Source organism: Bos taurus, chromosome 2, assembly GCF_002263795.3.
Source record: "Bos taurus isolate L1 Dominette 01449 registration number 42190680 breed Hereford chromosome 2, ARS-UCD2.0, whole genome shotgun sequence".
NCBI lineage: Eukaryota > Metazoa > Chordata > Mammalia > Artiodactyla > Bovidae > Bos > Bos taurus.
The window spans coordinates 26871231-26892355 of NC_037329.1; the positions used below are offsets into that span (position 1 = coordinate 26871231).

General features: G+C 38.9%; 1 protein-coding gene across 1 annotated transcript in view; it reads left to right on the plus strand.

The window, feature by feature from the left end:
* Positions 1–21125, plus strand: part of LRP2 (LDL receptor related protein 2) — a 176753-nt gene that overhangs the window by 16866 nt on the left and 138762 nt on the right. The window contains exons 2-3 of the mRNA XM_059878126.1: positions 17398–17505; positions 19539–19661. Coding sequence (XP_059734109.1) covers positions 17398–17505; positions 19539–19661 — 231 coding nt within the window. The remainder of the gene's footprint in view (positions 1–17397; positions 17506–19538; positions 19662–21125) is intronic.

Below are 21125 nucleotides of genomic sequence, written 5' to 3' on the forward strand. Positions count from 1 at the left end.
GTCACGTTACATAGTATTTCAAACTTCTCAGTGGGCTCAGTGTTTCCATTTTGTGTGTCTTGTACCTACCTCCTGTAAATCTGGTCCTCTGCAGAGTTGACTGGTGATGTCTTTGTAACTCTGAGAACAAGAGTGATGGATGCGTGGGTCTAAGTAGAGCTCAGATGTGCCCTCTGGTCAAGGAGAAAGCTTTTCAGAGGGAGGAGTGTGTTCAAAGATGAACCCTCGGCTTTTAAGCAGACCGTGTAAGGATCATAAATAGTGATTTTTTTCCCCCCTCTTTTAATAGTTTTTTATTCTGTGAAAATAGACAATGGTCCGTTAGTGCTCCATAAATGCCTGGTGAGTTGAATTGACAGCATGGGAGCACTCAGTGGCTTTAGAGGGTGCCAGGATCTTACAAATTTGTTTTTTTTTTTCTCTTTACATCAAAGGAAACCTGCTTCAAGTACACTCTTGGTAATTTGAAGGCATGTGTCAGTGACAGAGGATGAAGAATGTGTTTTTTCCTTGGTCATGCCCTATGCCTTTCTGCCTCTGTGCCAGTTCCAGTTTGTTCCTTCTGCCAGGCACACCCTTCCCTCAGACCCACATATTGAAGCTTAAATGCATCTTCCTCCACAGGGCCTTTCTTGGTCTCCAGTGAATGTTATCTGAGCCTCTCTCACAACACTTACCATCACACCATGAATTAAAATTATTTATGCATTTTATCTCTTTCTCTAGCATAGGACCACTGATGCTAAGAGTTATGCTTGCCTCCTCCGGTATCCTCTGTCTGGCACAGAGCCATGTGTAAGCAGGAAACTCAAGAAATCTTTTAGTGGAAACTTCTCTGAGTTGTAGTAAAGCAACTCTGTCCTCTAGGGTAGGTGACAGGCATGCTCTACTGCAGACTGCTGTTGCAGAGAGGATTGTGTTTGGCTTTGTTTCTCCCTTACATAACCAGCAGTAGGAGGCTGACTTGGTACTTCCGTGCTATCATCAGGGACCTACGTACCCATCTTCCTGCTCCACCAGCCTTTGCTGGTGGCTCCCATCCCTAAGGTCACCTCATTGTCCAAAATAGTGTCTGTAGCCATGGCTACCTCTGCTCTATATTAGGTGTGGAAATGGAGGAGGAAAAAGAAGGGCATGCTCTCTCTCTTTAAAAGAGACTTCCCAGAAGTCCTGCACAACCCTATTGCTTGCATTTCATCTCATTGATTAAAACTTGCTCCAGTGACCACACTTAGCTGAAGTCTGGGAAATATAGCCTTTTGGCTGAGTACACCATTCACCTGAATAAAACTGGGATTCTGTGTCTGAAGGAGGAAGAGGAATGAGCATTGTGGTCGGCTATTGTGGTCCTGGCCATAGATGGTCAGGACCACATTTTTGTTAAGATATTTGAACTGGATTTGGAGGATAGATGCAAGGAGGATGAGAGAACTGGAAGCATGTTTTGGGAGAAATGATAGAAAAACTTGATGTTTCTTTTGGAGAAGAAAAGAATCAGAGGAACAATGGTTAGCTCTCTCTTCAAATATTCAAAGGACCATCATATGGACCATCATGTGAACCACCATAGGGCTTAATAATGGCAATTTTTTTTTTTTTTTGGTTATGCTTCATGGCATGTGGGATCCTAGTTCTCTGACCAGGGTTGGAACCTGTTACCCCTGCAGTGGAAGTGTGGTGTCCTAACCACTGGACCACCAGGGAAATCCCCTGGAGAGATTTCCCAAGGAAGTCCCTAAAGCCTATTTCTAATGATTCTAAGGGGTAAGAAGGGAGTTGTAGGCACACAGGATGCACCAAAAGAAGGCTGGAGTTTTGAACCCAGGTGTAGACTTCAGGGGTTCTCTCTGGAGTCTTTACGGTCTCTTTTAACCTTTGACCTTATTGAAATGTATACTATATATATGCATCTGTGAGTCTGATTTTGAAGTTAGAAATAGTTCTTATTCAGAATCCCCTTTTCTCAGTGGTTGCTGTAATGGTGCTACTGCATTGCAGTTTACGTTTTGAAAAGCTCAGGGCTCGTTTCCTTTACGTTTGATCTTTTTCAAAATGTCATTGAGAGTCAGAAACAATTTCCACGTGCAGGCTGAAATGAGAATTCTTAGACTGGAAATACTAATGTCAGGGCTTAATAACTGCATATTGTTTAACTTGTCATTATCAACTACTTTGGACTAAGATATCTGTGCTTAGGCGACTGGTTAATGTTATTAGTTAAACATGAATTCTTTTAAATTATTATTAAATGTTTTAAACACCAGAAATGTAATTGCTGAAATGTCTTTTAAAAAAATTGGGATATAGTTGCTCCATGAAAACAGAGACATTGTCAAGCAGAGAAATAAACTAGAAGAGTTAATTTATCTTACTAAACAGATTTATTTTTGAAAGTGCATAGATGTGAATCTGAAAACTTGCCTATCTTTGTAAATTAAGTTCTGTTGTTCTAATTCAGTTTTATTTTGAATATACATACGTTCTTTTGTGAACCTCGGATATAATAAATACTTAGTTAAGGAGAGAGTGTAATTTTTAAAAGGCTTCCCAGGTGGCACAGTAGTAAAGAATCCACCTGCCAATGTAGGAGACACAAGAGATGTGAGTTTGATAATTTAATAATATGATATGAAATTTTTGTATTATCAGCTTTTTGGAGGGTATAAACTATGATTCTAATTAGGGTAATTTAAAACTGGGTTGCAGATTATGAACACAGAAAGGCTAGAGTATAAGCAAATATGTATGGAGCAAACAAAAAAACACTGACAAATTCAAAGGGAGACCATATATAGAGTTTAAAGGGTCAGAAGACACCTGCTTAAAAATAGTAACCATGGCTAACTTTTGCTGACCATGTCCTTATGTGCCAGGCCCATACTTTAAAAAATTTTTTATTTATTTGTTGTGTCAGGTTCTTAGTTGCCTCGTTGTGGCATGCGGGTTTAGTTACCTTGGGGCATGTGGGGTCTTTGCTCTCCAACCAGGACTCCAACCCTGCGTCCCCTCCATTGCTAGGCAGATTCTTAACCACTGGACTGCCAGGAAAGTCCCAGGCCCATACTTCTTATCCTATCTTCGTTTTAACCTTAAGAGTAGGAGCTCTTATTCTTATTTTTAGATGAGGAAACAGGCATAGAAATTAAGTAACATTCTCACGTACCATAGTGTTAGTAAGAGATGGAGCTAGAGTTTTGAACCCAGGCGTAGACGTCAGGGGTTTCTCTCTGGAAAGTCATTGGGTTTCTAATCTTCCCTCTTCTCTCCCTTTCCTCACCCCACTCCTCCTGCCCCCATTTTAGAGTAATATAGCAAGCACATAGCCATCTGGTTATTCAGACTTTGTCTTTTAAACTTCTGTCGAAAAGCTGTTGGCTTTTAGACACGCTGGGTTGAATGGAAGAAGGGAAAAGTAGACGCCTCTACGTGAGATGCATTCCTACAGGTGTAGTGGAAAGTATACCTTCAGGAAAGTGTATCAGCTCCATTCCTTTACAGCAAGCTTTGAAACACTGGGCTTCCATATATGTGTGTGTGTATGTGTGTGTACATGCATATGTACACAGATACACACATACACATTGGGTGGAGTTGGTAAATCTTACATTTCCAATAGAAGGAAATATTTGAGTTACAAACAGTAGAGCAAGGGGTTTTGGTTTACAAAAGAACCAAAATTACAGTATTTCAGTAAATCATATTCATTACTTGATTCTCTTGGGTTTTGGCATCATTCATTTTGAAATATTTTCTTAGGGCCTTTTTCTAAATCCCAGATTAATCTAAAACACATTTCAGTGATTCAGAGATGTTACCAGTTCTCCTGGGAAACCTTTGGACTGTATTTTTGATGGCCTGTGCTTTTATGGAAAAATGCTATCTCTGTGCTGATGACATTTCCAGTATCAGCAAAGATAGCTGACCATGTACCACATTTGGAGTCCTGTTAAGATCCTAAAATCTGTGCCATCATTCTGGTGAAGAAGGTATTTGGGCATTGAAAGTGAAATTGTTAGTCGCTCAATCGTGTCCGACTCTTTGGGATCCCATGGACTGCAGCCCACTAGGCTCCTCTGTCCATGGGATTTCCCAGGCAAGAATACTGGAGTGGGTTGCCATTTCCTTCTCCAGGGGATCTTCCTGACCCAGGAATGGGTCCTGGGTCTCCAGTAAAGAAGGCAGATTCTTTACTGTCTGAGCTACCAGGGAAGCCTACAATGCCACAGTTAGAAATTTCACTTCTTTGAGGGCTTCCTGTTTTCTGCTGAAAGTACCAGCATCCACAGAAAGCTTTAAAACTCAAACTTTGCGGTGAGTAAGTTCACTTAGGTGCAGATTTTGAGGCTCAGAACACTTTGGCCACGTCATGGGGATCTAAAGGGAAGAGAAGGAAAGGATTTTTAGACTTGGGTGGGGGAAATGAAGCAGAGGTGGGACTCTTTAACTAGATAAGGCCCTAATCGCCTCATTCCTGGACTATCAGAGGAAACTTTTAGGCTTAAGTTGCTTTTCCCTCTTTACCTACCAAACTTAGTGAAGTGTTGAGTGCTCTTAACAAACAGTGAACATACTCTTATTCAGGGAAGAACTGGCCTCACTTAGTCCTGGCAGGAGATGGGCTGGTTGTATGGGCTTGACTGAGGACAGCCAAACTGTCCTGGACTTTCTGTCTTTACTGTTGTGTCCTGACAGTTGTTACTCTGTTTCCTCGAGCGTACAGGAAATAGATGTTCTGCCAGAGCCTCAACACATGCTGTTGGATTGAATTGAGTTTGGAGCACTTGCTGTATGAGGTGGAGACTACTTCGGAGGGTGATGAGAATTGTGTTTATTACCAGGAAAGCCTGGGGCTGGGGTCATGGCAACGATGGGGTACTTTATTCCTCCTTTTGGAAGGGTTGGACCAGAGAGAAAGTAATAACTGAAGATGATAAAGTTTTCCTTTGGATATATTGCACATCATAAATCACATATGATTTTAGTCAAAGAATATGTACATTTGTAGCATTTTTATATTGCATTAGTGAACATTTAGAGAATTCAGATACCTGAATATCTTAAGCATTCTAAGGAAGAATTTGGAATTTCATGTTTTTGAACCTAGGCCCTGGAGAATTTATGAACTTTCTCAATGAAAGTTCATAATGAAAGTTTAGCTTAGCTTCAGTTGATTAAAATCCTGAATTTCTTTTATGTCCTCAGTTCTATGCCATATGTTGAGGGAAGTGCTGAGGTCAAGGGGAATACTTTTATGACCATAAAAAAGTTGCTGTGTCCAGGTTAATATAATGATTTAAAATCCACTCTGGGAAAGCCTCTATATTTATCATCAAATTTTTTTGTGTGTGTTGAAATTATACACTTAGGAGAGTTTGCATAAAATCTCCAGAGGCTCACCTGAGATTGAGTGATTTGAAATAGATGAAGAATAAGAATGTTTATTGTAGGAAAATGCATTGAGAATAAAATATAAAACCAGTGGCAAGCTTGGTTTTGGCCCCAGCTTGACCTATGTTTCCTAGGATAAATCTGGATTTTCAATCTTGTCCTTGATCTCAGACTGGGCCAGTGGCTACTTTGTACATGGGCAGGCAACCAACCACCTTGCTCTAAATGCTGAGCTTCTCACAAGCAAGGGGGCTCAGGCTCTGGGAGTTTTCTCTCAATTAGTTAGGGGAACAGACAGGTCTTATCTGGTGAAGGCACTGGTTCCTGAATATTTTACTTTGTAGGCTGTTAGAATATTTGAGATGGATGAGAAGTGGGTATGCCCAGGAGGGAGCCACCGTTCACAGAGGGACTGCTGTCCTTCAGGCTTTGTGCTTATGGTTTACAGGGACCTCTTTAATCCTCATCAGAACTTGGTTTTGCAGGTCAGAAATTTTGCAGGTAATAGCATGAAAAAAGTGTGAAAGTGTTAGTCAATTGTGTCCGACTCTTTTCAATCCCATGGACTGTAGCCTGCCAGGCTTCTCTGTCCATGGAATCCTCTAGGCAAGAACACTGGAGTGGGTTGACATTTCCTTCTCCAGGGGATCTTCCTGACCAGGTGATCAAATCTGTGTCTCCTGCTTCAGCAGGAAGATTCTTTAGCACTGAGCCACCTGGGAAACCCAGGGAACTGCATATCAGAGTTTAAGTCCATGTTCACCAACCTAAGTCAGCTAGGCAAGAAATCCTTACTGATTGAAAATTTAATAGTGAATAAAACAGAATTCCAGCCTTCATGGAACTTTTTGAATGATATGGGAACAGTAGTCTGCGCTACCCACGTGTCTTGGATCTTAGTCTAGTGTTTTCTCCATCACTATCTTCTTATTTTAGCCCTAATTGAAAAATCTGACTTTCTCACTGAATTTAATTAAAATCGTCTTTAAATAATACCTGTATTTGGAATCTCAACTTATTCATTTATTGTCTAAGTCAGCACTGTATAATTCTAGATGTCTAATTTTCAGAATTAAAATGATAATTGAAAACTCCATTCCTTGACCAAAATTCCTAATACCAGTTTATTTTCTTGTAGTTTTTTAAGAAGTGTAATACAGGCAAAATTCCAGTAAGCAATAGTTTTAATTTTTTGTGTCAGAGATTTTGTTGTATGTACTTCCTAGTATAGTTTATTACTGAAACCATTATTTTTTTCCATCATTAAAATTCTAAGTTCTATTTTATTGCATGGTTAACACTTTATTATGAAAATAGGTTCTTACGGTCATTATATATTGATACTTAAATACAGATTAGGTGAAATCTTAGGAAATATATGTTACCTTTTTCTTCCTGCTTTTGACCATCACTGCAGGTAAACATAATTTTATTTAAGCTGCTCTTAATATTGGGGAATTATAAACTCACTGTATTTAGTCAGAAACCCAAATACTATTTCATTACACATGGGTATTAGTGGGTGATAATATAATATTGTTGATTCTGTGTCAACAAGCTATTGAGTTTCACATTATAACATGAGGTGATGACATTTATAGAGCCTGGAAGTGATTTGAAGACCCATAAATGCTATTTAAGCCCAGGCATAACAAACCAGGGCCAAAGGACTCCTGGTTTAACAGATAACCTGCTGGTGAGGCATGTCCTGAAGTTCTTTTTGTTCAGTCTGCTAAAATCACTGTAGTAGAGGAGACACAGGAAATTTTATATCATTCTACCATGAAAGTCTTTGCAAATGTAATAGATCCTATTTTATGGTTTCCCAAGTTACCAAATACACCTTTACCTTTGACTCTATAGGCAAACTAACATCATGCATATGTTAGCAAATCGCTTATAATAAAAATTACAAATTTTTAAAAAACTTTTTGTATTGAGGAATAACCGATTAACAATGTTGTGATAGTTTCAGGTGAGCAGCAGGGGACTCAGCCATTCGTAAACATGCATCCATCACCCCTCAAACTTCCCTGTGATCCAGCGTGTACTATAACATTGAGCAGAGATCCATGTGCTACAACAATTACACATTTTGATTTGTGGAATCAGATCTTCTCTTGCAGCTTCCTTGTTTCCCCTATTTTTTTGTGGGGGGTAGGGTACAGAGTACTCCAGAGTAATGCTGTATATAAACAGTTTGTATAATGTGGGTCGAGGCCAGGGAAAGGGGGGAGTTCCATCGTTTACTGAATTAGTAGAGAATGACCCAGACATATAAAGAGGCTCCCAGGGGTTTGAGGTTGGCTTCTAAAGAGTCTTTTGGACCCTCAAAAGAGTCAATATGGAAGATAATTGTTCCATTGGTAGTTAGATTGGAAGAAAAAATGGCAGGATCCATTATAAAAGTACACAAATCATCATGATCTCAAGGCTTTATCAATCTTTTGGAAATCAGCTTCACCCACATATTCTAATGCGTCTCATATCGTTTGTTTATTGATTTGGTTACTAGGAGGTTCTGTGCTAGGCTCTGGGATTACAGAGGTATTTATTCCTGCTTTTAGGAGCTCACACTTTAGAATAACGTGCTGTTCTTGGTAGAATCATAATAAATTCCTATCACCTTGCTCTCACTCTTCTTTTGGTCTCTTACTCTCATTTACTTTTTCTGTTCTTTATTTTTCATATATATATCAGGTCATGGTGGGAGAATTTTGAGCTTCTTATAAAACGCTTTCTGAGATATAAGGTGACTAGAAGGGAAAAAAGGTCAGTGTTTCTGTAAACACTATAATAAGCCCCACAATGATCAATATTTCTGGCCAGAGTTGTCATTAGACTTGCTTATTGATGTGTAAGCATTGGTTGCTTCAGACTAAATTTCATGCATATATTTACAATTATATATATTTACATAATATATATACAACTATACCTAATCTCCACTTTCTGAAAATGTACAGATTTCAAGTGAGAGCTTAGAGTTCCTAGCATGAAATTTGTGACCTATAAACCCACTTAGCAGTTACAAACCAGTCCAGCCTGGATTTGGGCCACTGTTAAAGAAGAATGAGTTACCATTTTGTACCACTGAGGTTAGGGTACAATGCTAGGTCTCATTACACTTAGTGTTTGGACACTGATATTGGTTGACTTTGGTATCTCTCCTTTCCTCCCCCTCTCTTCCTTTTTCTTTCCCTTTTCTCTTTCTTCCTCTATTTTATCTTTCTGCCTCTTTTATTCCTTTTCATGTCTTGAGAGCATATTGGTATAACTATTGTGAATGGTCAAGAACTAAATAGCATAGAGTAAGGGACTAAGTACAGCAAAGGGTTTGTTAAATAAAAACAAGGAAAAAGTGTACAGCACAAAAGAATATAGCCATTATTTTGTAATAAAGTGAAGTGAAGTTGCTCAGTCGTGTCCGACTCTTTGCGACCCCAGGGACTGTAGCCTGCCAGGCTCCTCAGTCTATGGGATTCTCCGGGCAAGAGTACTGGAGTGGGTTGCCATTTATTTCTTCTCCAGGGGATCTTCCTGACCCAGGGATCGAACCCAGGTCTCCCGGCATTGTAGGCAGACGCTTTACCGTCTGAGCTACTAAGGATTCCCATATTTTGTAATAACTTTATTTATTTATTGGTTGAGCTGGGTTTTTATTGCTGCGTGCGGGCTTTCTCTAGTTGTAGAGAGCAGGGCCCATTCTTCCCTGTGGTGCTCGGGCTTCTCGTTGAGGTGGCTTCTCTTGTTGTGGAGCATGGGCTCTCGGGCATGCGGGCTTCAGTAGTTGTGGCGCACGGGCTTGCTGCGGCGCACGGGCTTGCTGCGGCGCACCGGCTTAGTTGCTTCACGGCATGTTGGATCTTCCTGGATCTGGGATCAAACCTGGGTCCCCAACACTGGCAGGTGGATTCTTATCCATGGTACCGTCAGGGAAGTCCTCTAATAACTTTAAGTGGAGTATAAGCTATAAAAATATTGATTCACTGTATTGAACACCTGAAACAGTATTGTCGGTCAGTTATATTTAAATAAGTTAACAATAAAAATTTGAAAAAAAAAAAAGATCAGAACAAGAAAGTATTTGTATGATTCAGTCCAGAAGACCTGTTTTGTAGTTAGAAATGATTTGCCCTCTGACTGTAGAGAATCACCAAGTCCATCAACTGGGAGTCAATTTCTTCTTTTCCTGCTATTGTCATAATTTCCGGTATCAAGCCATCGATCATTTGATACCCTGTGATCTAATTTACTTAAGATGACCAAAACAGCAATGCTGCCTGTATTTTTAACACACGTGTATTGATTTGACTTATGATTCAACACTTGGGACTAATTAATGAGAGAAACCCTGGTTTGGTGCTATTTATAAACTCTGCATTCGGATTGAAAGTGGGTCTGTCACACCCTATACAAGCCTTAAGCAGGAAAGTGGTTTGCCTGGATCTGTGTAGTCCCTTATTTCTCATAAGTGTGTGATTTTCCTTTTTAGTTTGATTCCATTGAACTATTTTCCCAATAATGTATATTGCTAATCAGTAAGCCATGTAGGAATACTTTGGGCAGCTGGGGTTGGAAATCAGCTCTTAAATGGGGGTGATTTTTAGTTTTTGTACAAGTCATGTTAAGACATTGTGTTGAAGGGCGCTGGACTCTTTCCTTATGGAGTTGGATTCACTGGGTTCTTATTAACCAGAGCAGGGAGACTATCTTCTTTGGTTTGGATAGTGTTCTTTCAGCATCCTATACATATAGCTCTTGGCTATCAGATAACCAGTTAGTTCCTTGGTGGGGAGTGGGGACAAAGTTCTTGGGCTTAAGTTTTCTCCCAGGTGGAGTATGCGTCCCTCTGTAGGAACCTCAGTGACTCAGCTGCTAAAGAAAACAGCATGGATTATATGAGAAAATACAGGGAAGACTAAAACAAACACAATTTCGGTGTTTGGTATTGGCTGGCAGGAAGTTTTCATTGCTGAGTGTTCTTGGTCAAAATAGCTTCTTTTGAATGTTTTAGGCACTCAGGTGATTGTCAATTTATATCTTTCTTTATTTATAAGTGTGGCAGGGTGAGGAGAGGGTGTTTGAGAAAAGTATACATATATTTTTTATTCTAATAATTACACAGATGGGAAAAGGTTGCACCAGAAGCAGGTGTGTTTCTGACTTTGTTTTTCACAGCAGTGATCCTTTCCATTAGTGAAAAACAATTGCCTGAGGACTTCGAGTTTTGGCTTGGTTTTTTTTTTTTTTTGGCCTGTGACTCCCCTCAGCCTTGAATGGGTAAGCCTGTGGACTCCTGATAGAGCACTCCAGGGTGACACAGGCTTTCCTGGAACTGGGATTCTTTATCACACTCCCATGGAAGTTCATTTCAAGGTGCTGGCACTAGTAGCTGGGGCATGATATTGCTCAACCCCAGGCCCTCTTATTGATGGGTGGGAGGGAGTATGATTGCCATTTAAGAAATTTTATGATCTTTAGGAGGGAAGAATTTATTCTAGGGGTTTTCTTAGATGATCTCTTTCATGTGGGGTAAGACATTTTGAGCTCTGAATGTCCAAGACACTTAGATGTTCTAAGTTGTTCTCAACCGGGAGTGGTACCACCATTCTCAAGGGTGTTTGGACATGTATGTCACATCACAGGGGATGGGCACACTTGGCATTCCACTTGTCAGGGGCCAGGGACACTAGACATTTGCTCTTTGCCCAGCGCAGTTGAATAATTTTCCCACCCTACATGCCCATTGCTTTCCTGTCAAGAGTCCCTGGGAAGTGTGATTTTATTTATAATGCAGTGCCGTGCTGATGCACAGTCTGATTGTAGGGCTAAGAGGTGCTTAAGGAAAAATAAGTGGTGTGGAAGAGATGAGGGTAGAGGAGAATGGCTGGTAGCTAGTGTTTAAGCAAAATGGGGGAGGGATAGCTCAGTTAGAGAAGGTGGAAACGTAACTTCCCACTTCCCAGAATTTAGAGGCTTCTCTGATAGTATATCATGTTATTCTGCTGCCTTTTGATCATTGAAAAGACACTTTAAAAATGACTAAATCTTTCAGCAGTCTTTGCAACCTGCTATCTCGCAAGGACTGGCTGAATTCCACGTGCTGGATGCTCAGACACATCCATTCAGCTTGGAAAAGACAGAACACTAGGAGGCCTTGGGTGGTGCCTGTGGAAACTGTTGGCCATCTATCTGCCAGGCATTGGATCAGTTGTGGGGCAACTGGAAGGGCTGCAGGGTGAGCACCATGCCTCCCGGAGTCTCTGAGTGAACCACCCACTGCCTTGCTCACCACGCTCTTGCTCTGGGCAAGGTTCTGAAGAGCCCAAGGCCTTCTCATGGCCAAATCTGTATCTTCATTCAGATTTGCATCCACCCAGAGAGCCTTTTAGTTTTAATAGTTACTGAAGTGAAAGTGAAAGTGTTCAGTTGTGTCCTACTCTTTGTGACCCCATGGACTGTAGCCCACCAGGCTCCTTTGTCCATGGAATTCTCCAGGCAAGAATACTGGAGTGGGTTGCCATTCCCTTCTCCAGGGGATCTGCCTGACCCAGGGATCAAACCCAGGTCTCCTGCTTGGCAGGCAGATTCTTTACAGTCTGAGCCAGCAGGGAAGCCCGATAGAGTTACTGGCAGTAAAGATTTCTTAGTTTTCTCACTCTCAACCCATTTGACCATGTCACTCTGTTCTTGACATTGAAGGCCCTTTCTTCTCCATCACCCAGCATCGTTGTCCCCCATGTTTGAAGAGGTTCCCGTGTGTGGGCTTTGGAGGCCTGCTCATTAGACTTGATCCAGGCTGGGCCTCCTTCAAGTTGCTTGGACCCTACACAAAGCCTGGTCTCTCCATCATCCACCCAAGTCCTGATCTTTCACACAGGCCCAGTGCAGGCTTTTCTCCTTCAAGAAGCCTTCTCTCATCACACCATCTTATAGTGCTGATTTTTTCCTCCATGAGACCAATTAGTTCTTACTGTCTCTGGTGCTTATTTGGAACCAAATCATCTGCTGTCATATGGCACAGCTTTGGGGTCATACTACCTGCTGTGTGAATCCCTGCTTCTCCATCTACCAGTTATGAGATTTGGTCAAGCCTCAGTTTTCTCATCTATGAAATGGGGCTATTAATACTGTCTCATAGTATTATAGCCGTATTATCTCATAGTTGTGAGGATAAGTGAGATCATCTATGGGAAATACTTAAAATACTGCTGGCACTTAATACTGCATGTGTGGGAATTTGACTCTTGTCTCTGAGGTGCAAGTTCTCCTACTAAGGGAATAGAACTCTCACTTCATCTATTTCTAAAAGAATCTAATGGATGTGTATAAAGATTTTTATATCATCTGACACATAGTAGGTACTTAACAAATAGCAGCTATTGTTGTTATATGGCTATGCAATTTATAATGCATAAATAACTTTTGTTCCCAATAAATTTATAAACTCTGTATAAGAAAGATCATAGCTTATCATTCTTTGTTTCTTTCACAAACCTTAAACAAAGTCTTGCACACAGTGGGTATAATTTTTTGTGTGGCTTTTTTGAATCTGACATCATATTCTTTTGGTCTTTTTTTTAAAAAAAGTAACTGCATTTAAATAACGTGTGTACATGATCACTCATCAACTGACTTTGTGGTTTTCCCTCAAAGCCCTTGAATTTTTGAAATATACTTTTTGCTTTGTTTTTTATTTTTAAAAAGACTTTATTGAATTTGTTACAATATTACTTCAATTTTATGTTCTGGTTTTTTGGTCGTGAGGCATGTGGAATCTTAACTCCCTGATCAGGAATCAAACCCACACCCCCCTGCAATGGAAGGTGAAGTCTTAACCACTGGACCACCAGGGAAGTCCCTTGAAATATCCTCTTAATACCAGTATTGTTTCCCTCTATCAAAACATCAGGGCTCTGAAACAATTTGGGGAAGCAGTCAACTCAATTTGTTTGTAAACTGGATTAACAAAAAATAATTCTGGCCACTTATTTGGCGACCTGTTCTGAAAACCAGGCAGCTAAAATGCTGCACAGGAAGAGCAGTGTTAATAGGTTGGTTTGCTGTGCCTGTCTTGAGTTGGCTATTGCACTAGCTGACAATAAGAAGGGCAAGGTCACCAGACAATTTGTTACCCTTGGGTGTCACGGCTGCAGTGTTAAGTTTGGAAATTAGCAAGTGATTTTAAATCTTCCAAAGGGGACAGGCCTTGTTGCTATGGATAAGGTGTGGAAATTGTAGTAAACCATCACCAGTTTATAAACATCACAAATATGTTTGTCTGCACCAAGGGAGTAAAATTAAGTACCAAAAAAAAAAGTAAAAATTATGGGTGAATTGAGGAGTGTATTTGAGTTCAGTGAAGGTAGGATTATTAAAATGCCACATAGTGTTACATGTTTTTTTTTTTTTTTTTTTTTAAACTTTACAATATTGTGTTAGTTTTGCCAAATATCGAAATGAATAAAAAGAGCACATGTACCTCCTCAGGTAGACCCCAAGTGTCTGAATAGAACAGCATGTGTTAGAGGATTGAGTAGGAAAATAGGATTTGCCATAGAAATTACCTTACTCTGTTAACTTTGGACAATGTTCCATTGACTACAACTTGCCCTTTTCTTCTAAGAAGAAAATTCACGAGAGGAAAAAGAAACTGTTATAGGGAAAGAGCAAATGAATAAAACATTAATATGGTAATATTTTTCTCTTTCTTTTAAAACTTTTAGATAGTCCTCCTATTTCAGATTAAACCAGGTTTCATTTTTCTTTCTATAGATTTAAGATAGTAAGTTTCAATTAAAAGACATTGTTTGCCTTGATGGTTTTATGAATCTCTTGTCTGTAATGATCCCAACAGACTGAATTTTACAAAGAGAAATCTTCATTTCCTCGTAAATATGTGTTTACTGTCTCATGTGCCTAGCACTGTGCTTAGAGGCTGTGAAGGATACAGAAGTGGTGCTCTCAATTCTGTGCTGTGCCCTTTCGGGAAAAACAAACTTCTTTCCTCCTTGAGGCATTATCTGTTACTCTAGTATCTTATCTTAACACATTCTTAGCCCAACACTTAAACCCGGAAACTCTATGGCTATTTATGAAGAAAGGATTACTCCTGTTTTTCTCCAGCTTGGAGCTCTGTAAGGTTAAAAAACAGGTTATTCCTATGCCCACTGTAATTTTTCTTGAAACTTTTTAAATTTCCCTGTATTGCTTAAAAAAAATTTTTTTTTATTAAAGTATATTTGATTTGTAATGTGTTAATTTCTACTGTATAGCAAAGTGATTCAGTTATACATATATATATATATATACACACATTCTTTTCATATTCTTTTCATATATATTTCATATATACACATTCATATTCTTTCCCATTATGTTTATCACAGTACATATTCCCTTTGTAATATTAATAGAATGGATGACAGTTTTCTAACAATAGGTTGTTAAGTAACATTTGGTTGATAAGTTACCACCCAGCAATGATAGAGTACCCATTTGCTTTTCTTGAGAGGTGTTTCCAAATAATAGTCATTTGGGACTTAGACATGGAAGCTGACATTGAAAAGATGAATTTGATGAATTATCATGGATCTATTGATAAGTTGAGTGATTTGGGCTTCATATATTTAGATGATTGAGTATTTGGGAGGTCAAATGTGAAAAATATGAACTAGAAAGTTTTGAAACTTAATTGCAAAACTTCCCCTATCAATTAAAAAAATTTTTAATGTGTGATACTAAATAACTGCCTTTTAAGTGCTTAAAAAATTAATCTTGTGTATGTATTTTGTATTCTTTTCATGATATGCTTAACTTCATATTTTAGCAAAAACAAAGAACAACCTCAACATTTGACTTGTAATAAAAGTTGCTTAAGTGAAAAAGAAAAAAGGTTGGTTAAGAAATAACTATATGTATATATATGTGTGTGTGTGTGTGTGTGTGTGTGTTTAAAACAGGCAGTGCTGAGAATCTGCTTCAGTATGCTCAGTTTCTAAGTGTATGATTTTTCTAGCAATAGGAAACTCTTTGTAAGTCGACTGACCTTTAGACAGCTACACTTTTTCAACCAGAAATTATTAGATACTAAGGGAAACAAATGTACTGAATTTACGAATGTATTATGTTGGATTACTAACAATAGACCTAATTGATAAAAGTGATTTAATATATGTTGTGTTAATAGCTAAACCTCCAAAGCCTCTAATCTCTCATGGAAATATTGCTTTGTAGAACAAAATCCAATGAGAAGTTCTGGGATTCCAGAGTGAATTTGTACATTCCTTAGGGGCATTTTTGCAAGGGAGGTTGTTGTGTTTTAAAGGTAGTTGATAAGAGACCTGCACCACCAACCCCAGACCTGCACCACCAACCACCATCATGCATTAGTCTATAGAAGGTATTTGGGTGTACGTATTCCTGTACCACTCGGTACCACCATTTAGTCAAGGAAAGTTTCTGACCATTTGCAGCATACATTATAAATCAGGATGTCACTACCAGACAATCAGATTTGAACATTCCATGAACAAAGTAGCCTATATCCCCTACGAATAGATCACTTAACTATGTTTATGTCATGCTGTTGATATGCCTGCCTTTACACAAGACAGGATAGCACGTTGCTTATTTATTTTGGGAGTAGGTAATTGATCTGTATATTTACTTAATTTCAGGTTAGTTAGTCAAACATTGAAATGGATAATTTAGCATGATTGCTTAAATAGCTGGGGAAAGTATAATTATTCTTCCAACCCCCCAAATTATTCCTCTACCACCATGGGCTTGTGAAAGAATAATTTTGAGTCTTCTCCAAGTTGGGCTGATGTTGACTGCTCTCTTAAAAAAAAAACATGATAATGGTACAGCACATAATGTATGGGGAGGCCACTGGTCAGGTATTTGGGAAAACTGAGGACCTCCAACTGCCAGATTAGTCCCCCAGGGAGAAGTAGGAAAACTGCAGGATATACTGGTTGAATTTAATGAATTTCTTTAAGTTATATTCTCTTTCTGGTATCAGTAGGGGTATCACTGCCACTTGGAAATGTGGCAACTTTGATGCCAAGTTTGTGTACTCAAGATTGGCTGCAGAGATTTTTTTGTTTTTTGGCTTTTGTTTATTGCCGGAGAAGAGCTGTACCTGACATCTTACAAATAAGTTACAAACAAAAAGCCAAGATGTTGGTCTATATCTAAGAACAAGGAACCATAAATTGCTGTACATGATTTAGTAATAAACAGGGACTTAAAAAAACTGTAGGGTGTGAAACTGAAAAACAAAAGCACTATCACACATATGAAAAAGTTAATCATGACGTTATTAATCAGCAATAGTTACCCTTAGGATTCTGGTCTTTTCTGTGCTTTTTTTCTATTATATATACTTTTGGTAAAATTTTGTTCCCTTGTCTTTGTTACATTATATTACAAATATTTCTCCAAATCATTTCATTCTTCATAACTATTTTAATGAGTTCCTAATATGATATATAGATATAGATACAAGAAAGTTTATAATCATTTTTCACATTGGACATTTAGGAGGCTTGCAATTTCATTTATCATAAATACTACTAAGATGAAAATCTCCACACATAAGATTTTAAATTCTCTGCCTCCTTCCTTAAGGGATAATAAAAGACCCAGAAGCTTGTTAAAGTGTAGAAGTAAAAGTATTAAATTAAATTAAAGAAGTATTAAATTTAAATTAAATTAAAGAATAAGTGCTTTTAAAAAGCAGGATAACTGTTGTCAAATTGCTTTCCAGATTGCTTACATCAAGGTACCTTCTAGTTAGCTGTGTGTGAAAATGACCTTCCTGCAAACCCCAAAACAGAATATAATCATAAAAATGTTTTCCTAATTGTATATATAAGTAATTTACATCCTTTGATTACTAATTAGTGGGATACTTTTTATTTCATCAAAAATTTGTATTTCTTTGAAATACCTGTGTGGATAACTTTTTAAACTGGCTTTCTCTTGCTTGTGGGATTACAGGATGTCGCAGTAATGAGTTTCTGTGCCAACCTGGGCTGTGTATTACTGCGTCCTGGCGGTGTGATGGGACCCGAGACTGCCCAAATGGCGCGGATGAAATTGACTGCCGTAAGTGAAGAGGGGCGGGGCTCAGCGCTGTTATGAGTGACAGAAGTATTTCAGCTGTAACAAAGACAAAGAGTTGTGACTTTAATAGTTTGTACTGAGCTCCAATCTTCAGCGTTAAAGTGGCATTAAGAATTCAGACCTCTTGGAGGAAGAGGTTCAGTTCACATCAGTTTGTGTCTTATCCAAACACCTTGGTAGGGAACCAACTTTCTTAGCTATTTTCTGAAGCGTATAAGCGATTATTTCATATTATTCAATCTGCAAATTTTGTGCACGAACAAGAACAAAAAAATAATGTCTGTACTGCTGTGATTTGTAATTCAGGGAGTCTGTTTTCATAAACAGGATGTAGTAGATGTAGCAGGATGCAGAGGAACTTGTGTGAATTACTGTAAAGAGGTCACAGAAGTGGCTAGTGCAGTTTATATTTTTAAAAAATATAGTTAAAAACATGATATAGACACCAAATTTAACTTTTTAACTTACAAGTAATTATGAAAATCATTTTCCAAGTATTTCTTCATTTATTTCTGTCCATAGTATTCTGAAGTAGCTTTCAGATGAGGAAACTGAGGCATAGAGAAGCTAAGTTACCTACTGAAGGCTTCCTGCTTGGTGTACTAATCCCAACCCTTATATCCATTTTCTCTCACCTTGCCATAGGAGATCTATCACACTATTGCAGTTTCATCCATTTCGATAGGTGAATAGGCGATGATTATAATCCAAAAACCCAGAAGGCAGGTGAAAATTTGAGTTGTTTGCCGTCCTCTAGCACAACAGAACACACTTTGGTATTTTGTTTGGATGACAGTGCACTTTGAGAATGGGAGAAGCGTGGGGCATAGGTGCCATGAGGTACTTCTCAAATTTTCATGCAGTAATGGGTCACCTTGGGAGCTTGTTGACGTGTAGGTTTTAATTCCACATGCTCGAGGTGGGGTCTGAGATTCGGCATTCTGGAAGCTCCCAGGAGATGCTGATGTTGCTAGTCTGGAAACCACACTTTGAGTAAGGGAGTAGTTCTGTTTGTAGAGACATGATCATGTGTTATCCATTTGCCTCCTGGGCTTACTGAGTTCATTTTAGGTTAAACACAAGGAGCAGAAAGGTAAGAAGAGTGTATCCTGATATAAAGGAATAACAGTTACACCAACAGATTTGTCAGTGTCCCATAGCAATGATAATAGCAACATACCAATGACAATAGTGATTGCAACTAATTTGCGTGGCGCTTTCACGTATGTTGGGGCTTCTGCAGTGGATCAGAAGGTGAAGAATCTGCCTCCAGTTCAGAATACCTGGGTTTGATCCCTGGGTCAGGAAGATCCCCTGAAGAAGGGAATGGCAACCCACTTCAGATTTCTTGCCTGGAGAAGTCTATGAACAGAGGAGCCTGGAAAGCTACAGTCCATGGGGTGGCAGAAAGTCAGACATGACTGAGCAGCTAACACTTCACATATGTTACTCTTCTTATTTTTTACAGCAATGTGAGAAAAGTATAGACCCCATTTTATGATGCATACATTGAGATTCAGAGAACCTGCTCAAGATTTTAAAGCAAATAAATTGTGGAAATAATAAAATGATTTGATTTGGAGTCTTATTTTCCAAATCTCATGGATTTTACAGTTTATCCTCATGCTTTACTATTAGTTATTACAATACAAAACACTTCAAGTAATGTAATAATTATAAACTAATGGTTGATTTTATTAAAATTAAAAATGTAATTAAAATTTAAATTTAATATTGTTTTGGTCATAACCTTGTATGTGTGTTTTTGTATGTATATATGCTATTTGTTTTATTCTCTGGAATTTTGTATCTCTTTGGATCATCATTTTGTTGTGATACCATTGAGATTATTTGACAGTGAACACTGGCTAAGGTCCACAGGCTCTAAGGTTTCTTTATATTTGCTATCAAATATATTGAGCAGTAGTTGACATACTTCCTTTAAAAGGAGTATTGCTTGTTGGTATAATAGGGTGGATGTTTGACACAATGAGTTCTTTTCTGGTTTATTTTAGCCACCAGTAGTTGCCATTCCAACCAGTTCCTGTGTCCGAATGAACAGCTCTGCATCCCTGAGAGCTGGGTGTGTGATGGGGAAGATGACTGCAATGATGGTGCAGATGAACGTCGGCATTGCCGTAAGTGCTTGTAGAGGAGTCTTGCTATGGCCCTTTGGACACCTTAAATTCTAACCTTTACAAATAACAAACACAATGAAATGATTCTTTGTAAGTGAAAGAAAAGTTGGGCCTTGAAGGACAAGGAAACCTGTGCCAGCCATCTCACCCAGGGGTTGGATGATACTGAAAGTGTGAATGTGCTAAAGGTTTATCAATACATCCCTGTGATTTAGACTCCCAGCGTTTAATTTAGGTTATGTTACACTTAAGAGTGAAACAAAACACTTTTTGGTGTCTATATGTGAGGGTCTTCATTTATCTGGCAGTTGGATGTTTTGGCTGCAAAGAATGAAAAATGTAACTCAAAAAATTTAAACAAAAAGGGAATTTATTATCCACACAGCAAGTATAAATGTAGCATTGTTCCAGGATTGACTGGAAGATAATGGAAAATCTCCATTCCTTGAATTAATAACATCATCCAATTTTCTTCCACTGTTCTCCTCTGCTGTCTTTTTAGTCTGTTGGCTTTTCATGATTGCATGAAAGCTGTAGAAGTCCTGAATTTTACATTCCCATAATTCACATTTCGATATCTAGAAGAGAAAGCATTAACATCTTGATGGATTGAGATGGAGAGAAGATACAAGGCTGGACCACCTCTAGCTCTTGACCTCAGGTGTCCTCTGGAAGTATCCAGCTCTGATAACTGTGTAGCGTTCATCTTTGAGCTTTTCCACATTCTGTTTCATTACATGCACATCCCACAAATCAGTGGACATCTGTCATCACTCTGTGTTGGTTTTGAGATAGCCACGATCCTGTTGCATTTTCTCATAGTCATTGCCCACAAAGATCAAAAAAGCAACAGGTGTTTTGACGAGTACTTCATGTGAGAACTTGTTTAGTTGTTAGGTGACTAGAAATGGAGATGCTATGGGCTTCAGTGGGTTCTGGGTATATTTTTATTAAAAAAAATTGAATTTAGTCCAGGAATTTTGAGACCAGCACGGAGTATGAACTCTTCTCAGTTGGGCCACTAGATGCTTTCTTTTGAGGAAAGTAATGGAAATTCTCAGTACTCATGAGTTTGACTTTGGTGTAAAGTTAAACGTAGACTGTATTAAACAATCTGTTAGGGCTTGTCAGTGCTGGTCATGTGGTCTGCCATCCAGCAACAAAGAGATGGTGGTCCTTGGGACAAAGTGATTAAGAAGAAGCCAGTGAGATATGTAGAACTGTGAAAGGTGGTGGTGTGGTGGTGACAGATTGCAGTCTTGAGGAAGGTACAGACAGGAGCTGATCAAGGCCAAATGGGAGCATGGCATATCTAAAGCAGGTCCAGCTACGAATCAGGATTTAAGGTAGATTAGCAAAATGGGAGTGGGGGCCTGCTTCAGAAGTACCGAAAGGAGGAAGGAAACGTAGCAAGGATAGTGGGGAGCAGGAAGAAATCCTTGTTTCTAGGAAATCTGTCTGGGC